The sequence below is a fragment of the Lissotriton helveticus genome, chromosome 8 (genome assembly GCF_964261635.1).
Source record: "Lissotriton helveticus chromosome 8, aLisHel1.1, whole genome shotgun sequence".
In the NCBI taxonomy this organism is placed as follows: domain Eukaryota; kingdom Metazoa; phylum Chordata; class Amphibia; order Caudata; family Salamandridae; genus Lissotriton; species Lissotriton helveticus.
Genome location: NC_136069.1, coordinates 1,721,126,914 through 1,721,146,885, shown reverse-complemented (window position 1 = coordinate 1,721,146,885; position 19,972 = coordinate 1,721,126,914). Strand labels below are relative to the sequence as shown.

Genomic DNA, 19,972 nt, shown 5'->3' with positions numbered 1-19,972 from the left:
TTGCAATAATATCGATCCATTTCTCTTGTATGAGAAAAGAGACTGATCAATAAATACCATCTTTTATTGAACACGCCCGTCTCTTCCTTTTCTCTACAATCTGGTGAGACTAAGAATGCACGTACTGACTGAGTAAAATAAGTCGTCTTTTGTTTTCACACGACTCTCGAGATACACTCTTGATTAGGGGAGAGCAAAGTTGTCATGTTCTATGGTTGTCAGAAACTAAATCCCTTCTTGTCTATCCAGGGAGGTTCAACTCCTCCTTGCCTATTCGAGAAAATTTCTAGTGAACTCTGAGCTAGCTGGCAAACCCAAAACTTTAAGTCTAATATCGACAGTAGTAGACCTAGTTAACGTCTGGTCTAGGCCTATACTATTGAAGGTATTATTCCAATGCGCAGAGCCTATTGGGATAATAGGAACTACACTACACTACGTCACATCACGTGAGTGTGTCTAACGCTTGCGCAGAAGCAAAATTCAAGCAGCGGCCATTATTATATACTAGGGTTATTCATATTAATGAAACACATAGGCAAGCATCACTATGATACACACGCATATTCAAAAATACGTAAAATTAGTAAAACGAACAAATTGGATTATAGGATTATAAAAGATTCGAGGTTCTTGACTCGAGCAAGTCGCGATGCGAATTCTTGCTCTATCAGTATAACAAGGGTACTGACTGTGTTGTGGGCCCTGGCCAGGAGTATAACAAGGGTACTGGCTGTGTTGTGGGTCAGGGGCCGTAGTATAACAAGGGTACTGACTGTGTTGTGGGCCCTGGTCAGTAGTATAACAAGTGTACTGACTGTGTCGTGGGTCCTGGCCAGTAGTATAACAAGTGTACTGACTGTGTTGTGGGCCCTGACCAAGAGTATAACAAGGGTACTGACTGTGTCGTGGGTCCTGGCCAATAGTATAACAAGGGTACTGACTGTGTTGTGGGCCCTGGCCAGTAGTATAGCAAGGGTACTGACTGTGTCGTGGGTCCTGGCCAGTAGTATAACAAGTTTACTGACTGTGTCGTGGGTCCTGGCCAGTAGTATATCAAGGGTACTGACTGTGTCGTGGGTCCTGGCCAGTAGTATAACAAGGGTACTGACTGCGTTGTGGGCCCTGGCCAGTAGTATAACAAGTGTACTGACTGTGTCGTGGGTCCTGGCCAGTAGCATAACAAGGGTACTGACTGTGTTGTGGGCCCTGGCCAGTAGTATAACAAGTGTACTGACTGTGTTGTGGGCCCTGGCCAGTAGTATAACAAGTGTACTGACTGTGTCGTGGGTCCTGGCCAATAGTATAACAAGGGTACTGAGTGTGTTGTGGGCCCTGGCCAGTAGTATAGCAAGGGTACTGACTGTGCTATGGGCCCTGGCCAGTAGTATAACAAGGGTACTGACTGTGCCGTGGGTCCTGGCCAATAGTATAACAAGGGTACTGACTGTGTTGTGGGCCCTGGCCAGTAGTATAACAAGTGTACTGACTGTGTCGTGGGTCCTGGCCAGTAGTATAACAAGTGTACTGACTGTGTCGTGGGTCCTGGCCAGTAGTATAACAAGGGTACTGACTGTGTTGTGGGCCCTGGCCAGTAGTATAACAAGGGTACTGACTGTGTCGTGGGCCGTGGCCAGTAGTATAGCAAGGGTACTGACTGTGCTGTGGGCCCTGGCCAGTAGTATAACAAGTGTACTGACTGTGTCGTGGGTCCTGGCCAGTAGTATAACAAGGGAACTGACTGTGTTGTGGGCCCTGGCCAGTAGTATAACAAGTGTACTGACTGTGTTGTGGGCCCTGGCCAGTAGTATAACAAGTGTACTGACTGTGTCGTGGGTCCTGGCCAATAGTATAACAAGGGTACTGACTGTGTTATGAGCCCTGGCCAGTAGTATAGCAAGGGTACTGACTGTGCCGTTGGCCCTGGCCAGTAGTATAACAAGGGTACTGACTGTGTTGTGGTCCTGGGCAGTAGTATAACAAGGGTACTGACTGTGTTGTGGGCCCTGGCCAGTAGTATAGCAAGGGTACTGACTGTGCTGTGGGCCCTCGCCAGTAGTATATCAAGGGTACTGACTGTGCTGTGGGCCCTGGCCAGTAGTATAACAAGGGTACTGACTGTACTGTGGGCTCTGGCCAGTAGTATAACAAGGGTACTGACTGTGCTGTGGGCCCTGGCCAGTAGTATAACAAGGGTACTGACTGTGTTGTGGGCCCTGGCCAGGAGTATAACAAGGGTACTGACTGTGTTGTGGGCCCTGGCCTGTAGTATAACAAGGGTACTGACTGTGTTGTGGGCCCTGGCCAGTAGTATAACAAGGGTACTGACTGTGTTGTGGTCCTGGGCAGTAGTATAACAAGGGTACTGACTGTGTTGTGGGCCCTGGCCAGGAGTATAAAGAGGGTACTGACTGTGTTGTGGGCCCTGGCTAGGAGTATAACAAGGGTACTGACTGTGTTGTGGGTCCTGGGCAGTAGTATAACAAGGGTACTGACTGTGTTGTGGTCCTGGGCAGTAGTATAACAAGGGTACTGACTGTGTTGTGGGTCCTGGGCAGTAGTATAACAAGGGTACTGACTGTGTTGTGGGCCCTGGCCAGTAGTATAACAAGGGTACTGACTGTGTTGTGGTCCTGGGCAGTAGTATAACAAGGGTACTGACTGTGTTGTGGGCCCTGGCCAGGAGTATAACAAGGGAACTGACTGTGTTGTGGGCCCTGGTCAGTAGTATAACAATGGTACTGACTGTGTTGTGGGCCCTGGGCTGTAGTATAAAAAGGGTACTGACTGTGTTGTGGGCCCTGGCCAGGAGTATAACAAGGGTACTGACTGTGTTGTGGGCCCTGGCCAGTAGTATAACAAGGGTACTAAGGTGTTGTGGGCCCTGGCCAGTAGTATAACAAGTGTACTGACTGTGTTGTGTTTTCCCTGGCCAGTAGTATAACAAGTGTACTGACTGTGTCGTGGGTCCTGGCCAATAGTATAACAAGGGTACTGACTGTGTTATGGGCCCTGGCCAGTAGTATAGCAAGGGTACTGACTATGCTGTGGGCCCTGGCCAGTAGTATAACAAGGGTACTGACTGTGTCGTGGGTCCTGGGCAGTAGTATAACAAGGGTACTGACTGTGTTGTGGGCCCTGGCCAGTAGTATAACAAGGGTACTGACTGTGTTGTGGGCCCTGGGCAGTAGTATAACAAGGGTACTGACTGTGTTGTGGGCCCTGGCCAGTAGTATAGCAAGGGTACTGACTGTGATGTGGGCCCTGGCCAGTAGTATATCAAGGGTACTGACTGTACTGTGGGCCCTGGCCAGTAGTATAACAAGGGTACTGACTGTGCTGTGGGCCCTGGCCAGTAGTATAACAAGGGTACTGACTGTGTTGTGGGCCCTGGCCAGGAGTATAACAAGGGGTACTGACTGTGTTGTGGGCCTTGGCCTGTAGTATAACAAGGGTACTGACTGTGTTGTGGGCCCTGGCCTGTAGTATAACAAGGGTACTGACTGTGTTGTGGTCCTGGGCAGTAGTATAACAAGGGTACTGACTGTGTTGTGGGCCCTGGCCAGGAGTATAACAAGGGTACTGACTGTGTTGTGGGCCCTGGCTAGGAGTATAACAAGGGTACTGACTGTGTTGTGGGTTCTGGGCAGTAGTATAACAAGGGTACTGACTGTGTTGTGGGTCCTGGGCAGTAGCATAACAAGGGTACTGACTGTGTTGTGGGCCCTGGCCAGTAGTATAACAAGGGTACTGACTGTGTTGTGGTCCTGGGCAGTAGTATAACAAGGGTACTGACTGTGTTGTGGGTCCTGGGCAGTAGTATAACAAGGGTACTGACTGTGTTGTGGGCCCTGGCCAGTAGTATAACAAGGGTACTGACTGTGTTGTGGTCCTGGGCAGTAGTATAACAAGGGTACTGACTGTGTTGTGGGCCCTGGCCAGGAGTATAACAAGGGTACTAACTGTGTTGTGGGCCCTGGTCAGTAGTATAACAAGGGTACTGACTGTGTTGTGGGCCCTGGGCTGTAGTATAAAAAGGGTACTGACTGTGTTGTGGGCCCTGGCCAGGAGTATAACAAGGGTACTGACTGTATTGTGGGCCCTGGCCAGTAGTATAACAAGGGTACTGACTGTGTTGTGGGCCCTGGCCAGGAGTATAACAAGGGTACTGACTGTGTTGTGGGTCCTGGGCAGTAGTATAACAAGGGTACTGACTGTGTTGTGGTCCTGGGCAGTAGTATAACAAGGGTACTGACTGTGTTGTGGGCCCTGGCTAGGAGTATAACAAGGGTACTGACTGTGTTGTGGGTTCTGGGCAGTAGTATAACAAGGGTACTGACTGTGTTGTGGGTCCTGGGCAGTAGCATAACAAGGGTACTGACTGTGTTGTGGGCCCTGGCCAGTAGTATAACAAGGGTACTGACTGTGTTGTGGTCCTGGGCAGTAGTATAACAAGGGTACTGACTGTGTTGTGGGTCCTGGGCAGTAGTATAACAAGGGTACTGACTGTGTTGTGGGCCCTGGCCAGTAGTATAACAAGGGTACTGACTGTGTTGTGGTCCTGGGCAGTAGTATAACAAGGGTACTGACTGTGTTGTGGGCCCTGGCCAGGAGTATAACAAGGGTACTAACTGTGTTGTGGGCCCTGGTCAGTAGTATAACAAGGGTACTGACTGTGTTGTGGGCCCTGGGCTGTAGTATAAAAAGGGTACTGACTGTGTTGTGGGCCCTGGCCAGGAGTATAACAAGGGTACTGACTGTATTGTGGGCCCTGGCCAGTAGTATAACAAGGGTACTGACTGTGTTGTGGGCCCTGGCCAGGAGTATAACAAGGGTACTGACTGTGTTGTGGGTCCTGGGCAGTAGTATAACAAGGGTACTGACTGTGTTGTGGTCCTGGGCAGTAGTATAACAAGGGTACTGACTGTGTTGTGGGCCCTGGCCAGGAGTATAACAAGGGTACTGACTGTGTTGTGGGCCCTTTTCAGTAGTAAAACAAGGGTACTGACTGTGTTGTGGGTCCTGAGCAGTAGTTCCCCATTAATGAAACCCACACCTGCAAGCACGGGACTAATAATGTCCTTTATGCACGCGAGACGCCGTGCACGGCGCATCACAGGAGGCGGAGAGTTTTCAACACACAAATGGCGTTTTTCTTATGGAGCTTCGCTCTAGTTTCTATCTACATATGAAGATTTATGTGGCAATAAATATACATTCCTTACTACTTTGTGGTAACGTGATGGCTGTTATTTCTATTGAGCCCTGACGCGCTAATAAAGAAACCGCTCCTAGGTGTGTCCCTAGAGGGGAGTAAGTCAAGGACGGGAAGGAAATGAAGATAAAACTGAAGCTGTGACGCCCCTGTCTGTGCTCTGCTTTACTCCTCTCCCTGTCTCTTCTCTCCTGCAGGTTGGAGAGCTGCTCTCTCACCGGTTCATGCTGCGAAGACCTCGCCTCTGTCCTGGAAACAAACACATCTCTCACGTGGCTCGACCTGCGCAACAATGAAGTGCTGGGAGACACTGGAGTGGAGAAGTTGTGTGAAGGCCTCAAACACCCAAACTGCAAACTACAGACACTGAGGTACAGAGCTGAGCAGTTCTTATCACGTCATTGATTTCTAAATATACATCGTAGGTGGGGCTCATACATATATATTTTATAATGTGAAAAACGCACATCCGTTCCATGACAATACAAGGTGTGCAATAAGTGAGGGTTGTGAAGTGGGGGACCCAAGTCCGAGAAGTGAGTGTGGAACAAGCCCCTCTAATGGTGCAGAAGGGCAGACTTTAAAGCTTGTTTTTCAGGGATTTGGAGTAAAATGTCAACAACGGCGCAGATCTGCCCATAAGAAGTATATGGTCAGCGGCGTAACTTGAAGGGGGTGTGAGGCGGGGAAGACTGTGTTGTGGGCCCTGGCCAGGAGTATAACAAGGGTACTAACTGTGTTGTGGGCCCTGGTCAGTAGTATAACAAGGGTACTGACTGTGTTGTGGGCCCTGGGCTGTAGTATAAAAAGGGTACTGACTGTGTTGTGGGCCCTGGCCAGGAGTATAACAAGGGTACTGACTGTATTGTGGGCCCTGGCCAGTAGTATAACAAGGGTACTGACTGTGTTGTGGGCCCTGGCCAGGAGTATAACAAGGGTACTGACTGTGTTGTGGGTCCTGGGCAGTAGTATAACAAGGGTACTGACTGTGTTGTGGTCCTGGGCAGTAGTATAACAAGGGTACTGACTGTGTTGTGGGCCCTGGCCAGGAGTATAACAAGGGTACTGACTGTGTTGTGGGCCCTTTTCAGTAGTAAAACAAGGGTACTGACTGTGTTGTGGGTCCTGAGCAGTAGTTCCCCATTAATGAAACCCACACCTGCAAGCACGGGACTAATAATGTCCTTTATGCACGCGAGACGCCGTGCACGGCGCATCACAGGAGGCGGAGAGTTTTCAACACACAAATGGCGTTTTTCTTATGGAGCTTCGCTCTAGTTTCTATCTACATATGAAGATTTATGTGGCAATAAATATACATTCCTTACTACTTTGTGGTAACGTGATGGCTGTTATTTCTATTGAGCCCTGACGCGCTAATAAAGAAACCGCTCCTAGGTGTGTCCCTAGAGGGGAGTAAGTCAAGGACGGGAAGGAAATGAAGATAAAACTGAAGCTGTGACGCCCCTGTCTGTGCTCTGCTTTACTCCTCTCCCTGTCTCTTCTCTCCTGCAGGTTGGAGAGCTGCTCTCTCACCGGTTCATGCTGCGAAGACCTCGCCTCTGTCCTGGAAACAAACACATCTCTCACGTGGCTCGACCTGCGCAACAATGAAGTGCTGGGAGACACTGGAGTGGAGAAGTTGTGTGAAGGCCTCAAACACCCAAACTGCAAACTACAGACACTGAGGTACAGAGCTGAGCAGTTCTTATCACGTCATTGATTTCTAAATATACATCGTAGGTGGGGCTCATACATATATATTTTATAATGTGAAAAACGCACATCCGTTCCATGACAATACAAGGTGTGCAATAAGTGAGGGTTGTGAAGTGGGGGACCCAAGTCCGAGAAGTGAGTGTGGAACAAGCCCCTCTAATGGTGCAGAAGGGCAGACTTTAAAGCTTGTTTTTCAGGGATTTGGAGTAAAATGTCAACAACGGCGCAGATCTGCCCATAAGAAGTATATGGTCAGCGGCGTAACTTGAAGGGGGTGTGAGGCGGGGAAGACTGTGTTGTGGGCCCTGGCCAGGAGTATAACAAGGGTACTAACTGTGTTGTGGGCCCTGGTCAGTAGTATAACAAGGGTACTGACTGTGTTGTGGGCCCTGGGCTGTAGTATAAAAAGGGTACTGACTGTGTTGTGGGCCCTGGCCAGGAGTATAACAAGGGTACTGACTGTATTGTGGGCCCTGGCCAGTAGTATAACAAGGGTACTGACTGTGTTGTGGGCCCTGGCCAGGAGTATAACAAGGGTACTGACTGTGTTGTGGGTCCTCGGCAGTAGTATAACAAGGGTACTGACTGTGTTGTGGTCCTGGGCAGTAGTATAACAAGGGTACTGACTGTGTTGTGGGCCCTGGCCAGGAGTATAACAAGGGTACTGACTGTGTTGTGGGACCTTTTCAGTAGTATAACAAGGGTACTGACTGTGTTGTGGGTCCTGAGCAGTAGTTCCCCATTAATGAAACCCACACCTGCAAGCACGGGACTAATAATGTCCTTTATGCACGCTTGACGCCGTACACGGCGCATCACAGGAGGCGGAGAGTTTTCAACACACAAATGGCGTTTTTCTTATGGCGCTTCGCTCTAGTTTCTATCTACATATGAAGATTTATGTGGCAATAAATATACATTCCTTACTACTTTGTGGTAACGTGATGGCTGTTATTTCTATTGAGCCCTGACGCGCTAATAAAGAAACCGCTCCTAGGTGTGTCCCTAGAGGGGAGTAAGTCAAGGACAGGAAGGAAATGAAGATGAAACTGAAGTTGTGACGCCCCTGTCAGTGCTCTGCTTTACTCCTCTCCGTGTCTCTTCTCTCCTGCAGGTTGGATCGCTGCTCCCTCACCGATTCATGCTGTGAAGACCTCGCCTCTGTCCTGGAAACAAACACATCTCTCACAGAGCTCGAGCTGGGCGGCAATGAGCTGGGAGACGCTGGAGTGAAGAAGTTGTGTGAAGGCCTAAAACACCCAAACTGCAAACTACTGACACTGAGGTACAGAGCTGAGCAGTTCTTATCATGTCACTGATTTCTAAATATACATCGTAGGTGGGGCTCAGACATATATATTTTATAATGTGAAAAACGCACATCCGTTCCATGACAATACAAGGTGTGCAATAAGTGAGGGTTGTGAAGGGGGGGACCCAAGTCCGAGAAGTGAGTGTGGAACAAGCCCCTCTAATGGTGCAGAAGGGCAGACTTTAAAGCTTGTTTTTCAGGTATTTGGAGTAAAATGTCAACAACGGCGCAGATCTGCCCATAAGTAGTATATGGTCAGGGGCGTAACTTGAAGGGGGTGTGAGGCGGGGGAAGACCCTTAATGGTTCCTTAAAGTCCGGTCTCATCCTCTTGACAGCCCAATGACAGCTGCTCGTCGCTGGAAGTGTGAGATACCCCCTAGTGTGTGCGTCTGTGCGTCTGTGTGTACCTGTGTGTGCTTCTGTGTCTGTGAGCGGGTGGCATGTAGGCAGCAAGCGCAGCGGTTGAGCCATTAATTTGCCAGCTGGTGCAGCGGGCCCCTGACAGTCAGTGTGTAGATCTGTGAGTCAGAATGTAAGTAGGTCTGTTAGACAGAAAGCAGACAGATCTGTGAGACAGAATGTCTGTTGGCTTTTGAGACGGAATAAAAACATATAACGTTCACTCCCAGCTTTCCTGCGTGAGCAGATTGTGTGATCCTGAGCGATAATGTCAATGTTCCATTAGTGAGGTGACGCTAACAATGGGTTCATTATCTTTAGGATACTACATAGGAGATTAATTGAAGAAAGCATATCTTTAAAAAGGTGCAAAGCGATTAAAAATATGTCTGCACACCTGGAACTTCTCTGTTAAAAGACATTTTGGTGAGACTCCATATGTTTCACTTTCTTTAGATTGAACTAAAACTAAATATATAGACCAAGGGTCTCTAAGTGACTTTCCACCTGGTCTCCACAGACTTTCTACATTTTACTTTCTGATTAAAAGCAGAAATATAGTGACTTAGGTTTTCTAATTGATTATGAACCTTGGCCTCACTGAATATGAATCAATGTATCCTGATGTGAGAGTGTGCACTGAACCAATAGAGTCTGTGTTTACATACAATTCTTTTAAAAAATTCATTGTATTTTATCCATTGCTTTTAGATGTATGCAATGAAAATGATTTTGTTCAAATAGCCTTGTTAGACGTTGAGCATTGGGTCGTGTGAGCTGGTTCAGTGTATACGACTCGAGGTCAGTGGCACAAAAGGGAATCTTGTTCTTTGTGAGTTATAACCGCCCGGTCCCTTTTGGCTTCACTGGGGTAACGCTCTCTTTCTTGTGGGGTGCGATCCTAAGTGACGCCTTTCTTTCACTGAGTCTCCTGTTCTTTAATCATCACATCTACGAGCGCCTTCAAGCACATCAGTCCAGGGTGTGCGCTGCACCAAGGCTCCTGCGTGTGGTTTTATAGACTCCGGTGCGGCTCCAGACATGGGTTTGATTGGGCGGCGCCTCCTGGGCGGGGTCTGGACATGACAGACGGACACAGGGGCTCCTCTGCAGGGCGTGTGTGCCCAGAGGCGGCCCTCAGGGAGGGCGGGGCTTAGAGTTTGTATGAAATCCCTGTGGGTGAGTTACCCCGGGTCCGACTGACGCACCTGCTTTTGCTCCACAGCCTGGGGGGTGGGAAGCTCTCACGTGAGACCCCTGCAGACCTGGGAGAAGCTCTTCTGAAGATGCTGTCACGGGGGGAACTCTACTGAGAAGCTTCAGCGACTGAGGTCTCTACAACTGAACACCAAGGTGAGATCCCTGAGTCTGTCCAGGGAGAGGGGTCTATGGTTCTCATGAGTTTACAGTTCACGTCAGACCCAGAGGAAATTCAACAATAAAGGAATTCATATGTTCTACTCACAACTCAAAATAAATGTTTTAAGATTACACTATCATATATTAAATTACAGAGATTGTGAGAAGCTTGTGTTCAAAACTGTGCATTCTGTCGGCAGAGAGCAGTCTGTTCATAGAAAGGAGTCTGTCCATAGGGAGGAGTCTGTCTGTAGAGAGGAGTCTGTCCATAGAGAGGAGTCTGTCCATAGAGAGGAGTCTGTCCATAGAGAGGAGTCTGTCCATAGGGAGGAGTCTGTCTGTAGGGAGGAGTCTGTCCATAGAGAGGAGTCTGTCCACCGAGAGGAGTCTGTCCATAGAGAGGAGTCTGTCCATAGAGAGGAGTCTGTCCATAGAGAGGAGTCTGTCCATAGAGTGGAGTCTGTCCATAGAGAGGAGTCTGTCCGTAGAGAGGGGTCTGTCCATAGAGGGGAGTCTGTCCATAGAGAGGGGTCTGTCCATAGAGAGGGGTCTGTCCATAGAGAGGAGTCTGTCCATAGAGAGGAGTCTGTCCATAGAGAGGGGTCTGTCCGTAGAGAGGGGTCTGTCCATAGAGAGGAGTCTGTCCATAGAGAGGAGTCTGTCCATAGAGAGGAGTCTGTCCACCGAGAGGAGTCTGTCCATAGAGAGGAGTCTGTCCATAGAGAACAGTCAGTCCATAGAGAGCAGTCTGTTCATAGAAAGGAGTCTGTCCATAGGGAGGAGTCTGTCTGTAGAGAGGAGTCTGTCCATAGAGAGGAGTCTGTCCATAGAGAGGAGTCTGTCCATAGAGAGGAGTCTGTCCATAGGGAGGAGTCTGTCTGTAGGGAGGAGTCTGTCCATAGAGAGGAGTCTGTCCACCGAGAGGAGTCTGTCCACAGAGAGGAATCTGTCCATAGGGAGGGGTCTGTCCATAGAGTGGAGTCTGTCTATAGAGAGGAGTCTGTCCATAGAGAGGGGTCTGTCCGTAGAGAGGAGTCTGTCCGTAGATAGGGGTCTGTCCACAGAGAGGAGTCTGTCCATAGAGAGGAGTCTGTCTATAGAGAGGAGTCTGTCCGTAGAGAGGAGTCTGTCCGTAGAGAGGAGTCTGTCCATAGAGAGGAGTCTGTCCATAGAGAGGAGTCGGTCCGTAGAGGAGTCTGTCCATAGAGAGGAGTCAGTCCATAGAGAGGAGTCTGTCTAGAGAGAGGAGTCTGTCCACCGAGACGAGCCTGTCCTTAGAGAGGAGTCTGGCCATAGAGAGGGGTCTGTCCATAGAGAGGAGTCTGTCCATGGAGAGGAGTCTGTCCGTAGACAGGAGTCTGTCCATAGAGAGGAGTCTGTCCGTAGAGAGGAGTCTGACCATAGAGAGGAGTCTGTCCGTAGACAGGAGTCTGTCCATAGAGAGGAGTCTGTCCATAGAGAGGAGTCTGTCCGTAGAGAGGAGTCTGTCCGTAGAGAGGAGTCTGACCATAGAGAGGAGTCTGTCCGTAGACAGGAGTCTGTCCATAGAGAGGAGTCTGTCCATAGAGAGGAGTCTGTTCGTAGAGAGGAGTCTGACCATAGAGAGGAGTCTGTCCATAGAGAGGAGTCTGTCCATAGAGAGGAGTCTGTCCATAGAGAGGGGTCTGACCATAGAGAGGGGTCTGTCCATAGAGAGGAGTCTGTCCATAGAGAGGAGTCTGTACATAGAGAGGAGTCTGTCCGTAGAGAGGACTCTGACCATAGAGAGGAGTCTGTCCGTAGACAGGAGTCTGTCCAATTAGAGGAGTCTGTCCGTAGAGAGGAGTCTGTCCGTAGAGAGGAGTCTGTCCATAGAGAGGAGTCTGTCCACCGAGAGGAGTCTGTCCATAGAGAGGAGTCTGTCCATAGAGAGCAGTCAGTCCATAGAGAGCAGTCTGTTCATAGAAAGGAGTCTGTCCATAGGGAGGAGTCTGTCTGTAGAGAGGAGTCTGTCCATAGAGAGGAGTCTGTCCATAGAGAGGAGTCTGTCCATAGAGAGGAGTCTGTCCATAGGGAGGAGTCTGTCTGTAGGGAGGAGTCTGTCCATAGAGAGGAGTCTGTCCACCTGTGGAAAAGTAAATTTTGCCATGTTATATGTGCCTACGTGTTCCCCATACTATGGTATATGTGCATGATCGATATGCATGTATCCCCCTATGATTGATTAAAGACGCAATTATAGTTGTGTCCATCTCTAGTACGCCAGTTTCCAGTTCTCGTGAAAGCAACGAGTATTAGGCCTATGTTGCCACATTTTACAGTGTGCACGTTAAGTCATTGAATTGTCCCCGTTTCCAGGCCTCAAAAGGGCCCGGACACCAGATTCAGCTCCAGTCTCCTGAACCCACTCCGAGGAGCGATACAGCCCCCACCTGCATCCCTGACCCTTCACTTACTTCCTGCCTCGCAGTGCCCGGCCCGGCCCGGCTCTGCCTGTCTGTCTGCCAAGAGTATGTTATGCTTCTAGTTATCAGTTCAGTTCTTCTCCTCTGCATTCCTAAGCTACTGAATCGCATCAACAGTTCCAGCTATGGTCTAGTCTTTCTGTCTCCATGTAAGAGAAATACTGTATTAATATTCATAGAATATTCCTAGCACACGCAATACATGTAGAATTATGCATGCACCAGTCTTAGTGTCAAGTAGCCTTTGCCCTGATAACTTTTGGATTCTATCAACATGTACTCCAAACACAAGATACCAGATATGCTATAGGTACATGTCGCCCTGACACCACAGACTTTAGTCTCCTCTTCTAGCGCAGAAGTCATATCCCCCAGTTCTCCCTGGTAACACGTCATTGCCCGTTTGCGCGCACCACTAGGTTAAAGGTCCCAGCTGCTCAGGTAGCCCCCTCCATGTTTCCGCCCCATTTATGACACTTTTGTGACGTCTACATCACATGTCTATGTACACGCCTTCTTGTTACACCCATTTTACTCTTATCTTTTGCGACTGCTACGAGTTACGCCTACTGCTACGCCTACTGTATTGAATGTAATGTAATTGTTTTAGTATATATATATACTGTGTACTGTTACTGAAAGCCCCCATGCCATTCCCATTCCCTGGCAGCTGCCATTAATTCTATTTCCGTGCAGGCTATCCCATTCCTGTCCCTTCCCTTATGCCTGATTAAAGCCTGTAAGACTCTGATACCTCGAATCCTGTCTCTTATTTATTGAGCTATCTGTTTTATTCACTGTATTCAAAAATAGTACCGGTAATTAATTATTTATTTACCACATAATGGCGCCCGAATAGGGACTTGCCCTTTCCCCGCGCGCCGGCGAAGCCACGCAGGCCCCCTGACCCTCTGCAGCCGTGACGGAACCATACCGTGCACGTGCAGATATTTCTGCTTCAAGTATCCCTCAGGCCCACGGAGGAGACGGAGGTTGCGGTCCAGCATCCAGACGAGGCGGTGAGGAACGCGGCGAGTCCCGACCAGAGCCCAAGCCGAGAGAACAAGGTCCGAGGTATCCGGAGGCCCACCTGTAACTGAAGTCCGAAGTTCGTAGTCCGACGTCGTAGCAGTCCAGTCCAGCCCGAGGCTTTCCGTTCTTGCTGCCCGGTGCGTACCGTTGCTGGGGTAGTATCTAGACAGGGTCAATTAATTTGTCTCTGGTACAGTGGGTTTGGGTACACAGATCCAGTCCGAAGTGTTCACCTAGGTGGACACGGGTCCTGACGTGTCTCTTTATGGGACCGGTATGTTTCGTACTGTTTTAGCAGTGCATCTAGTAATTCTAGTAAGTTTCGTTCTCGAGAAATTCATGTGTTCTGTTTTCAGTATACCAGGTAATATTCTGTCCGAACTGTTATTCTAAATGTTATTTAATGTGTTTTCAATGTCGTGGTATGAGTGATTTGTTTTTCTATTCATTACTGTGTTTATCGTGTATTGTATTGTGTACGGAGTCAAGTTTAGAATGCCTCTGTTCTCCAAGTTACGTCAGTTAAGGACCAGAAAAGGGTTACTCGAGGAAGCAGTTCCTGTCCCGCCTAGGGACAGTCCCGGACATTTTATGTATCATAAGCATGGCTTAGGTGCCATATTATATCTAGACTTATGGGTGGACTATACCAAGGAGTTAGAAGAGAAATATAGATGGCCCATATCAGGTACATGGGATGCTGAGTGCATCATGCGAGTAGAAGAGGCATTATGGAAAAAGAAAGCCAGACAGTCCCAGAAAGATGCCATCGAGTTATGGCGCAAAGAATCTCATAAAAGAACCGAAAAAGAAATCAGAAGAACAGAATTGAGTAGGGAATCCTCAGAAAGAGCCCAAGAAAGGGAATTAATCGAAGTAGGTGAACGAGTTAAAACAGAACAGTCAGACAGGCAGAGAAATGCCCTTATTAAGGGTATGTATCCTCTTCTTGCCGAGGGCTTGCCAAAAGCAACCCCGGAAGCGACATGTAATTTTCCGCCGCCATTGGTCCCGATTAAGCTACGTCACAAACCGACCGCAGCTGATATTTTTCTCTCGTCCTATTTGGACGATACAGTCCCAGAATATGCAAATCCCGTTCCGCCTGTTCCTGTAAATAATGTAATTCCTGCTCCTCCAGCCACCGGGGCCCTGGGTACAGTTCACGTTACAGCACCCGTTACAGCATCTGTTACAACACCCCCGGCCCAGCCCACAGTACATGTACCCGCTACATCAGTCACTCTCCCAGCACGTACAGTACACACCGACGATTCTAGTCTAGGAGCCGCGGGGGGAGATTCTCCTAGTACCCCGCCTCAACACAGACGTATGACACTACATGAACTACATGAACTAGCGTTACAGCGTACGCCAAAAGTTCATACATTCACAGATATCAAGCGAGCACTTACCGAATGTCGTTATGATCCAGTTCCAGGCGATGGTACTATGGTCATATATTCATTACGTTTAAGACGGGTGACCGACTATTTGGACACCCTGCCCGATATGAGAGAACATCTAGACAGAATATATCGTTTTATCCGAACAGGAGTGAATCCAGAAAGTATTCGCGAAGCCATGGCTCAAAGAAAGGTCGAGACCCAGCTCATGCTTTTAAAGTTTTTAATTAACTGTTTAATTAGAGAACAAGATTGTCCGGAAAAAGATCAAGAAGAAATGAAAGCTCTGTCCAGGTGGAGTGATAATATAGCCGAGGGAAGACACAGGACACAAAATTGTATAGAGAGTATGTACAAGAAAATTCGTAGGGAAATAATAAAGCTACACGAGAAACGAGAAGCAACACAAGCAACCGTGAAAGAAGACAACTCTTCTACTGAAGAGGTAGACGACGAGAATCCCTCCAGAATAGGGTATGTAGGTAGAACTAGACTTTCCGACCGATATTCACGCCCAGATCACAAGAAAGTTTTCCCTCCTCCAGCACCAGAACAGGGTTCTCTTGAGCAAGTATTCCAGGCAACCGATCACATTCTGAAATCACGAATAGGTTATAGTGAGCTCAGTACAATGCATGAACAAGAACTAGCCCGATCAGCAGTCCGGTGGACTACTGATTCTACCACTTTTCCAGACGAAATAGTGGCACAAATGTTTCTGAAACTGCCCCCAGCCGAGCAGCGACTGGTGGGTATGTATATGATCCAGCACCTCATTACACTGTATGAGGAACAGCATTCTGATCCAGGTCCACTACATGATGTTTTGAACGAGTTACTCCAGTACAGATGGAGAGGTCTAGGTACTGATTTAATTAGTGTCATTCTAGAACAGCGCCACAAATATCGAACGTTTCTGAATCCACATTTTGTTCACGTCTCACCCCCAGAAAGTAAATCATTTTACATAGATAGACAGAATCCGTTACGAGAAGTACACCCAGTTAGAACAACGGGTGGTGATCTAGAACGAGTATTTGTTTACACCCCCATCACAAAAATGGAACTCTTATAGATGAAAAAGCTAATTCCCTGTCACGATAAAGATCCAGCAGGGTTCCACCGTGAATTAAAAGACATGCTCCGTATGGGAGAATACACGTATCCTGATATCATTAAAATGCTAAAGGTCCTGTTGCCCGCAGGCGTATATGAAAAACTCAAGGAAAAAGAATGGGAGGTGGGAGAGAAAAAGATAGATTGGACAGCTCTAGAAGCTGAAGATAATACACGAGTACCAGGTACCGGTCTTGGGGAGAAAGCTAAAGATTTGCCCGAGTTATTGATACAAGTTTTGCCAAGGTTACTAGCCACAAAAAAGGAAGATTGGGATGCCATTTCAGCTTGTAAACAGAAACAAGATGAAGACACTAGTGATTTTTATTCTAGATTTGAAAAATGTTTTATTATTAACAGTGGTCTGAAAACAAGTAGTGAATCGTACCCTCATCTTTTTGTTACCAAACTAGTCGAGAATTCAAGTCCACAAGTTAAAAATCGAGTATTGAAAGTAGAAAGTACCTGGCAAGCTAATACTCCGTCGCAGATGCTTCAAATGCTCCAGTATCACCAGAACAGAATCAGGGAAGAGCAGGAACACGAAAGGAGACGTATGAAAGACACGAAAATGAAAGTATTAGTTGCACAATCTGTTCCACAAGACAGTCAGAAGAGGGGTCCGAATCAAGCCAGTCATCCTGCAGCTCCCGTTAAAGGGACCTGCAATTACTGTAAACAGCCAGGTCATTTTATAAACGAGTGTGCAGTTCTGAAACACAACATAGCTACTGGTAAAACTAAAGAAAGACCACGTCCGCCTAGACAAGAACAAGTTTCACAGACTTCTCAGCCACCACAGAATGCACAACAGACAGTTACAGCACCGCAGCCTATCGCTGCAACACAGCATGTTACACAGCAGATGTACCAGTATGCACAGACAGAGTATCCAGATTATCAGCCGTATTCATGAAACAGCCTAGAGAGGGAGGTAGGCTTGCCTCTCATCGAGATCCTGTAGATCAAGAGGGTCCCTATGTACACAGTCAAGTATTAGGGAAAGACAGAAAGTTTCTGATTGATACAGGGGCAAGTAGGACTACCATCAGTCATGACGAGGTTCCAGGGGCTCCGCTCTCAGGCTCTAGAAATGTTTCCCTTGGATTTTCAGGAAAGCCTATTGTTAATGAAATATCGAAACCAGTTACTCTAGAAGTCGGTCCATTGTCCCGAACTACTGATTTGTTACTCACGAAATCTTGTCCAGAAAATTTGTTAGGCATTAAGACATTGAAAGAATTAGGAGCAGTCATTTGTTGTTCCCCAGAAGGGGTCCGCCTGTTCTTGTGCGATTTCAAAGGTCATTATGTATTACGTGATTTTGATCCAAGATTATTGAATGTACCACAGCATTTATGGGCGCAAGGTCCAACTGATGTAGGTTGTATGCATATCACACCCCATCGTGTGACTCTAAAGGAAGGTGTTGTATTACCATGAATCAGACAGTACAAATTGCCACCTGAGGCTGTAGTAGCCTTATCCAAAATTATTGACGAACTTATTGCTCAAGGAGTGGTTGTAGAAACTGACTCCAACGTATGTAATTCTCCTATCATTCCAGTCCTGAAACGTACTGATCCAAATGCACCTCCAGTATATCGATTAGTGATTGACCTTCGAGAACTTAATAAATGTATCATACCCCAGTACCCAGTAGTCCCAGATATTTCATCCCTCTTGACAGCCATTGATTCTGAAGCTACGTTCTTCACAGTTATCGATCTCAAGAACGCATTCTTCAGTGTCCTCATTCATCCAGACAGCCAGTTCCTTTTCGGTTTCTGTTTAAATGGAAGAAGCTATAAATTCACACGAGCTCCTCAAGGTTTTACAGAAAGCCCTAGTATTTACAGTCAAGCACTTAAAAGACAACTAGACAATATTCGCATGCCAACTGACACTGCCCTGCTCCAGTATGTCGATGATCTACTGATCACAGCCCGTTCTGAACGTGACTGCGAGCGAGCGTCACTTACAGTTCTGTATTTTCTGGCCGAGATGGGGCACAAGGTGTCCCCTTCCAAATTGCAATTCTGTGTCCAGCAAGTGGTCTACTTGGGACACTTACTGTCCAAGAGGGGTAGGCAGTTGACACCTGACCGTATCCAGTTAATAGCACGTCTTCCACAACCCAAGACACAGAAGGAGGTACGAGCTTTTATCGGCCTCACTTCTTACTGCAGACAATGGATTCCTCAATATGCATTTCTAGCCAAGCCACTGATACAGTTAACGACACAGGAGGCAGCCGTATCGACTGGACCCAGGAACATACACTTGTTTTTCATGAGTTAAAGAAAGCCTTATGTCAAGCACCTGTTCTAGCAACACCGAACTACAGTAAGCCTTTTACACTTTTTGTCACTGAACGTGATGGTACTGCATTATCTGTTCTCACACAAGATCAAGCAGGACAATACAAGCCCTGTGCTTATTTTTCGAGCACATTAGATCCAGTAGCCCAGGCTCTGCCTGCGTGCCTCAAGTCAGTTGCAGCCACAGCTCTAGCTATCAGACAAAGTGATTCCATAGTGTTAGGACACTCCCTGACAGTACAAGTTCCACACTCCGTGGAAGTTCTTTTAAACCGAACACAGACTCAGCACTTGACAATTGCACGTTTAACAGGTTATGAATTGACACTGTTCCAGCCACACATAGAAATCAGACGCTGCAACATTCTAAATCCTGCTACACTGTTACCGTCAGTTACTTCAAATCCTGCCACACATGACTGTGTGGAAGTTGTTAACACTATGACAAAGCCAAGACAAGATCTGACAGACATTGCATTACCTGATCCCAACCTGACACTTTATGTGGATGGTTCATGTATGAGAACAAGTACAGGAGAACTAGTAGCCGCGTATGCAGTGACTACTGACACAGAAGTTATAGAAACACATCGTATTGACACCCTGTCTGCTCAAGCAGCAGAGCTCGTCGCTCTGACCCAAGCCTGCATACGTGCCAAGAACCTGAAAGTAAACATCTACACAGATTCACGTTATGCATTCGGAGTCGTACACGACTTTGGAGTGCTCTGGCAGGAACGAGGTTTCATGACTTCTCATGGAACCAAGATCCAGCATGGTCTCCTCATCCAAGCTCTGTTAGATGCAATACATTTACCAACAGCTATCGCTATCATGAAGTGCAAGGCACATACGAAAGTCACTGACATCATTTCCCAAGGTAACGATCTAGCAGACCGAACAGCCAAGCTCACAGCTCAGACTCCAGACATTCCAGTTAACACGACACAGACACTCACTCCTGATCAGGCTACTTGTATGACAGTTAAGGACCCTACACAAGATGTAATAGATATACAGTTACATGCTACTCCCGAAGAAATCAAGAAATGGTCCGAACAAGGAGGGGTCCAGACAGATCAAGGATGGTTGACGAAGGGAAAAGCCACATGGTTTCTCCCCGACTCTATGGTTCAAGTCATTATTAATACCGCACATAGTCCAGCACATCTAGGAGAAAAAGCTATGTTAGACAGTATTCAGAACCTTTGGTTCAACAAGCATTTACGAGCAGCAGCCAAGCAGAAAGTACGTACCTGTATGATATGTTGTCAGTTCAATCCAGGTAAAAGTGTCCCGGTGGAACATGGTGGATTCCAACCTCCTGACCACCCTTTTGAAGTCCTCCAGATGGATTATATTCAGATGGAGCGATGTCGAGGTTTCAAGTATGTCCTCGTAGTTGTATGCGCTTTGTCCAGGTGGACAGAAGCATATCCAGTTCCAGATTACACAGCTGCGACCACTGCCAGGCAGTTGGTTCGTGAGTACTTTCCCCGCTATGGATTGCCTAGGGTCGTGTATTCAGATAACGGCCAGCCATTCTCATCCGAGCTCATGAAACAGGTTTCCCTTCTGTTAGGGTACCAGTGGAAGTTCCATTGTGTACGCCATCCTGAAGCAGCCGGTCTCGTAGAGAGACATAAC

At 47.6% G+C, this 19,972-nt stretch overlaps 1 protein-coding gene across 1 annotated transcript in view; it reads left to right on the top strand.

The window, feature by feature from the left end:
* LOC144773660 (NACHT, LRR and PYD domains-containing protein 12-like) overlaps window positions 1-19,972 on the top strand; it is a 603,733-nt gene that overhangs the window by 533,372 nt on the left and 50,389 nt on the right. The window contains exons 9-11 of the mRNA XM_078658808.1: window positions 5,413-5,586; window positions 8,049-8,219; window positions 9,873-10,000. Of these exons, the coding sequence (XP_078514934.1) occupies window positions 5,413-5,586; window positions 8,049-8,219; window positions 9,873-9,960 (433 nt within the window). The 3' untranslated portion in view covers window positions 9,961-10,000. The remainder of the gene's footprint in view (window positions 1-5,412; window positions 5,587-8,048; window positions 8,220-9,872; window positions 10,001-19,972) is intronic.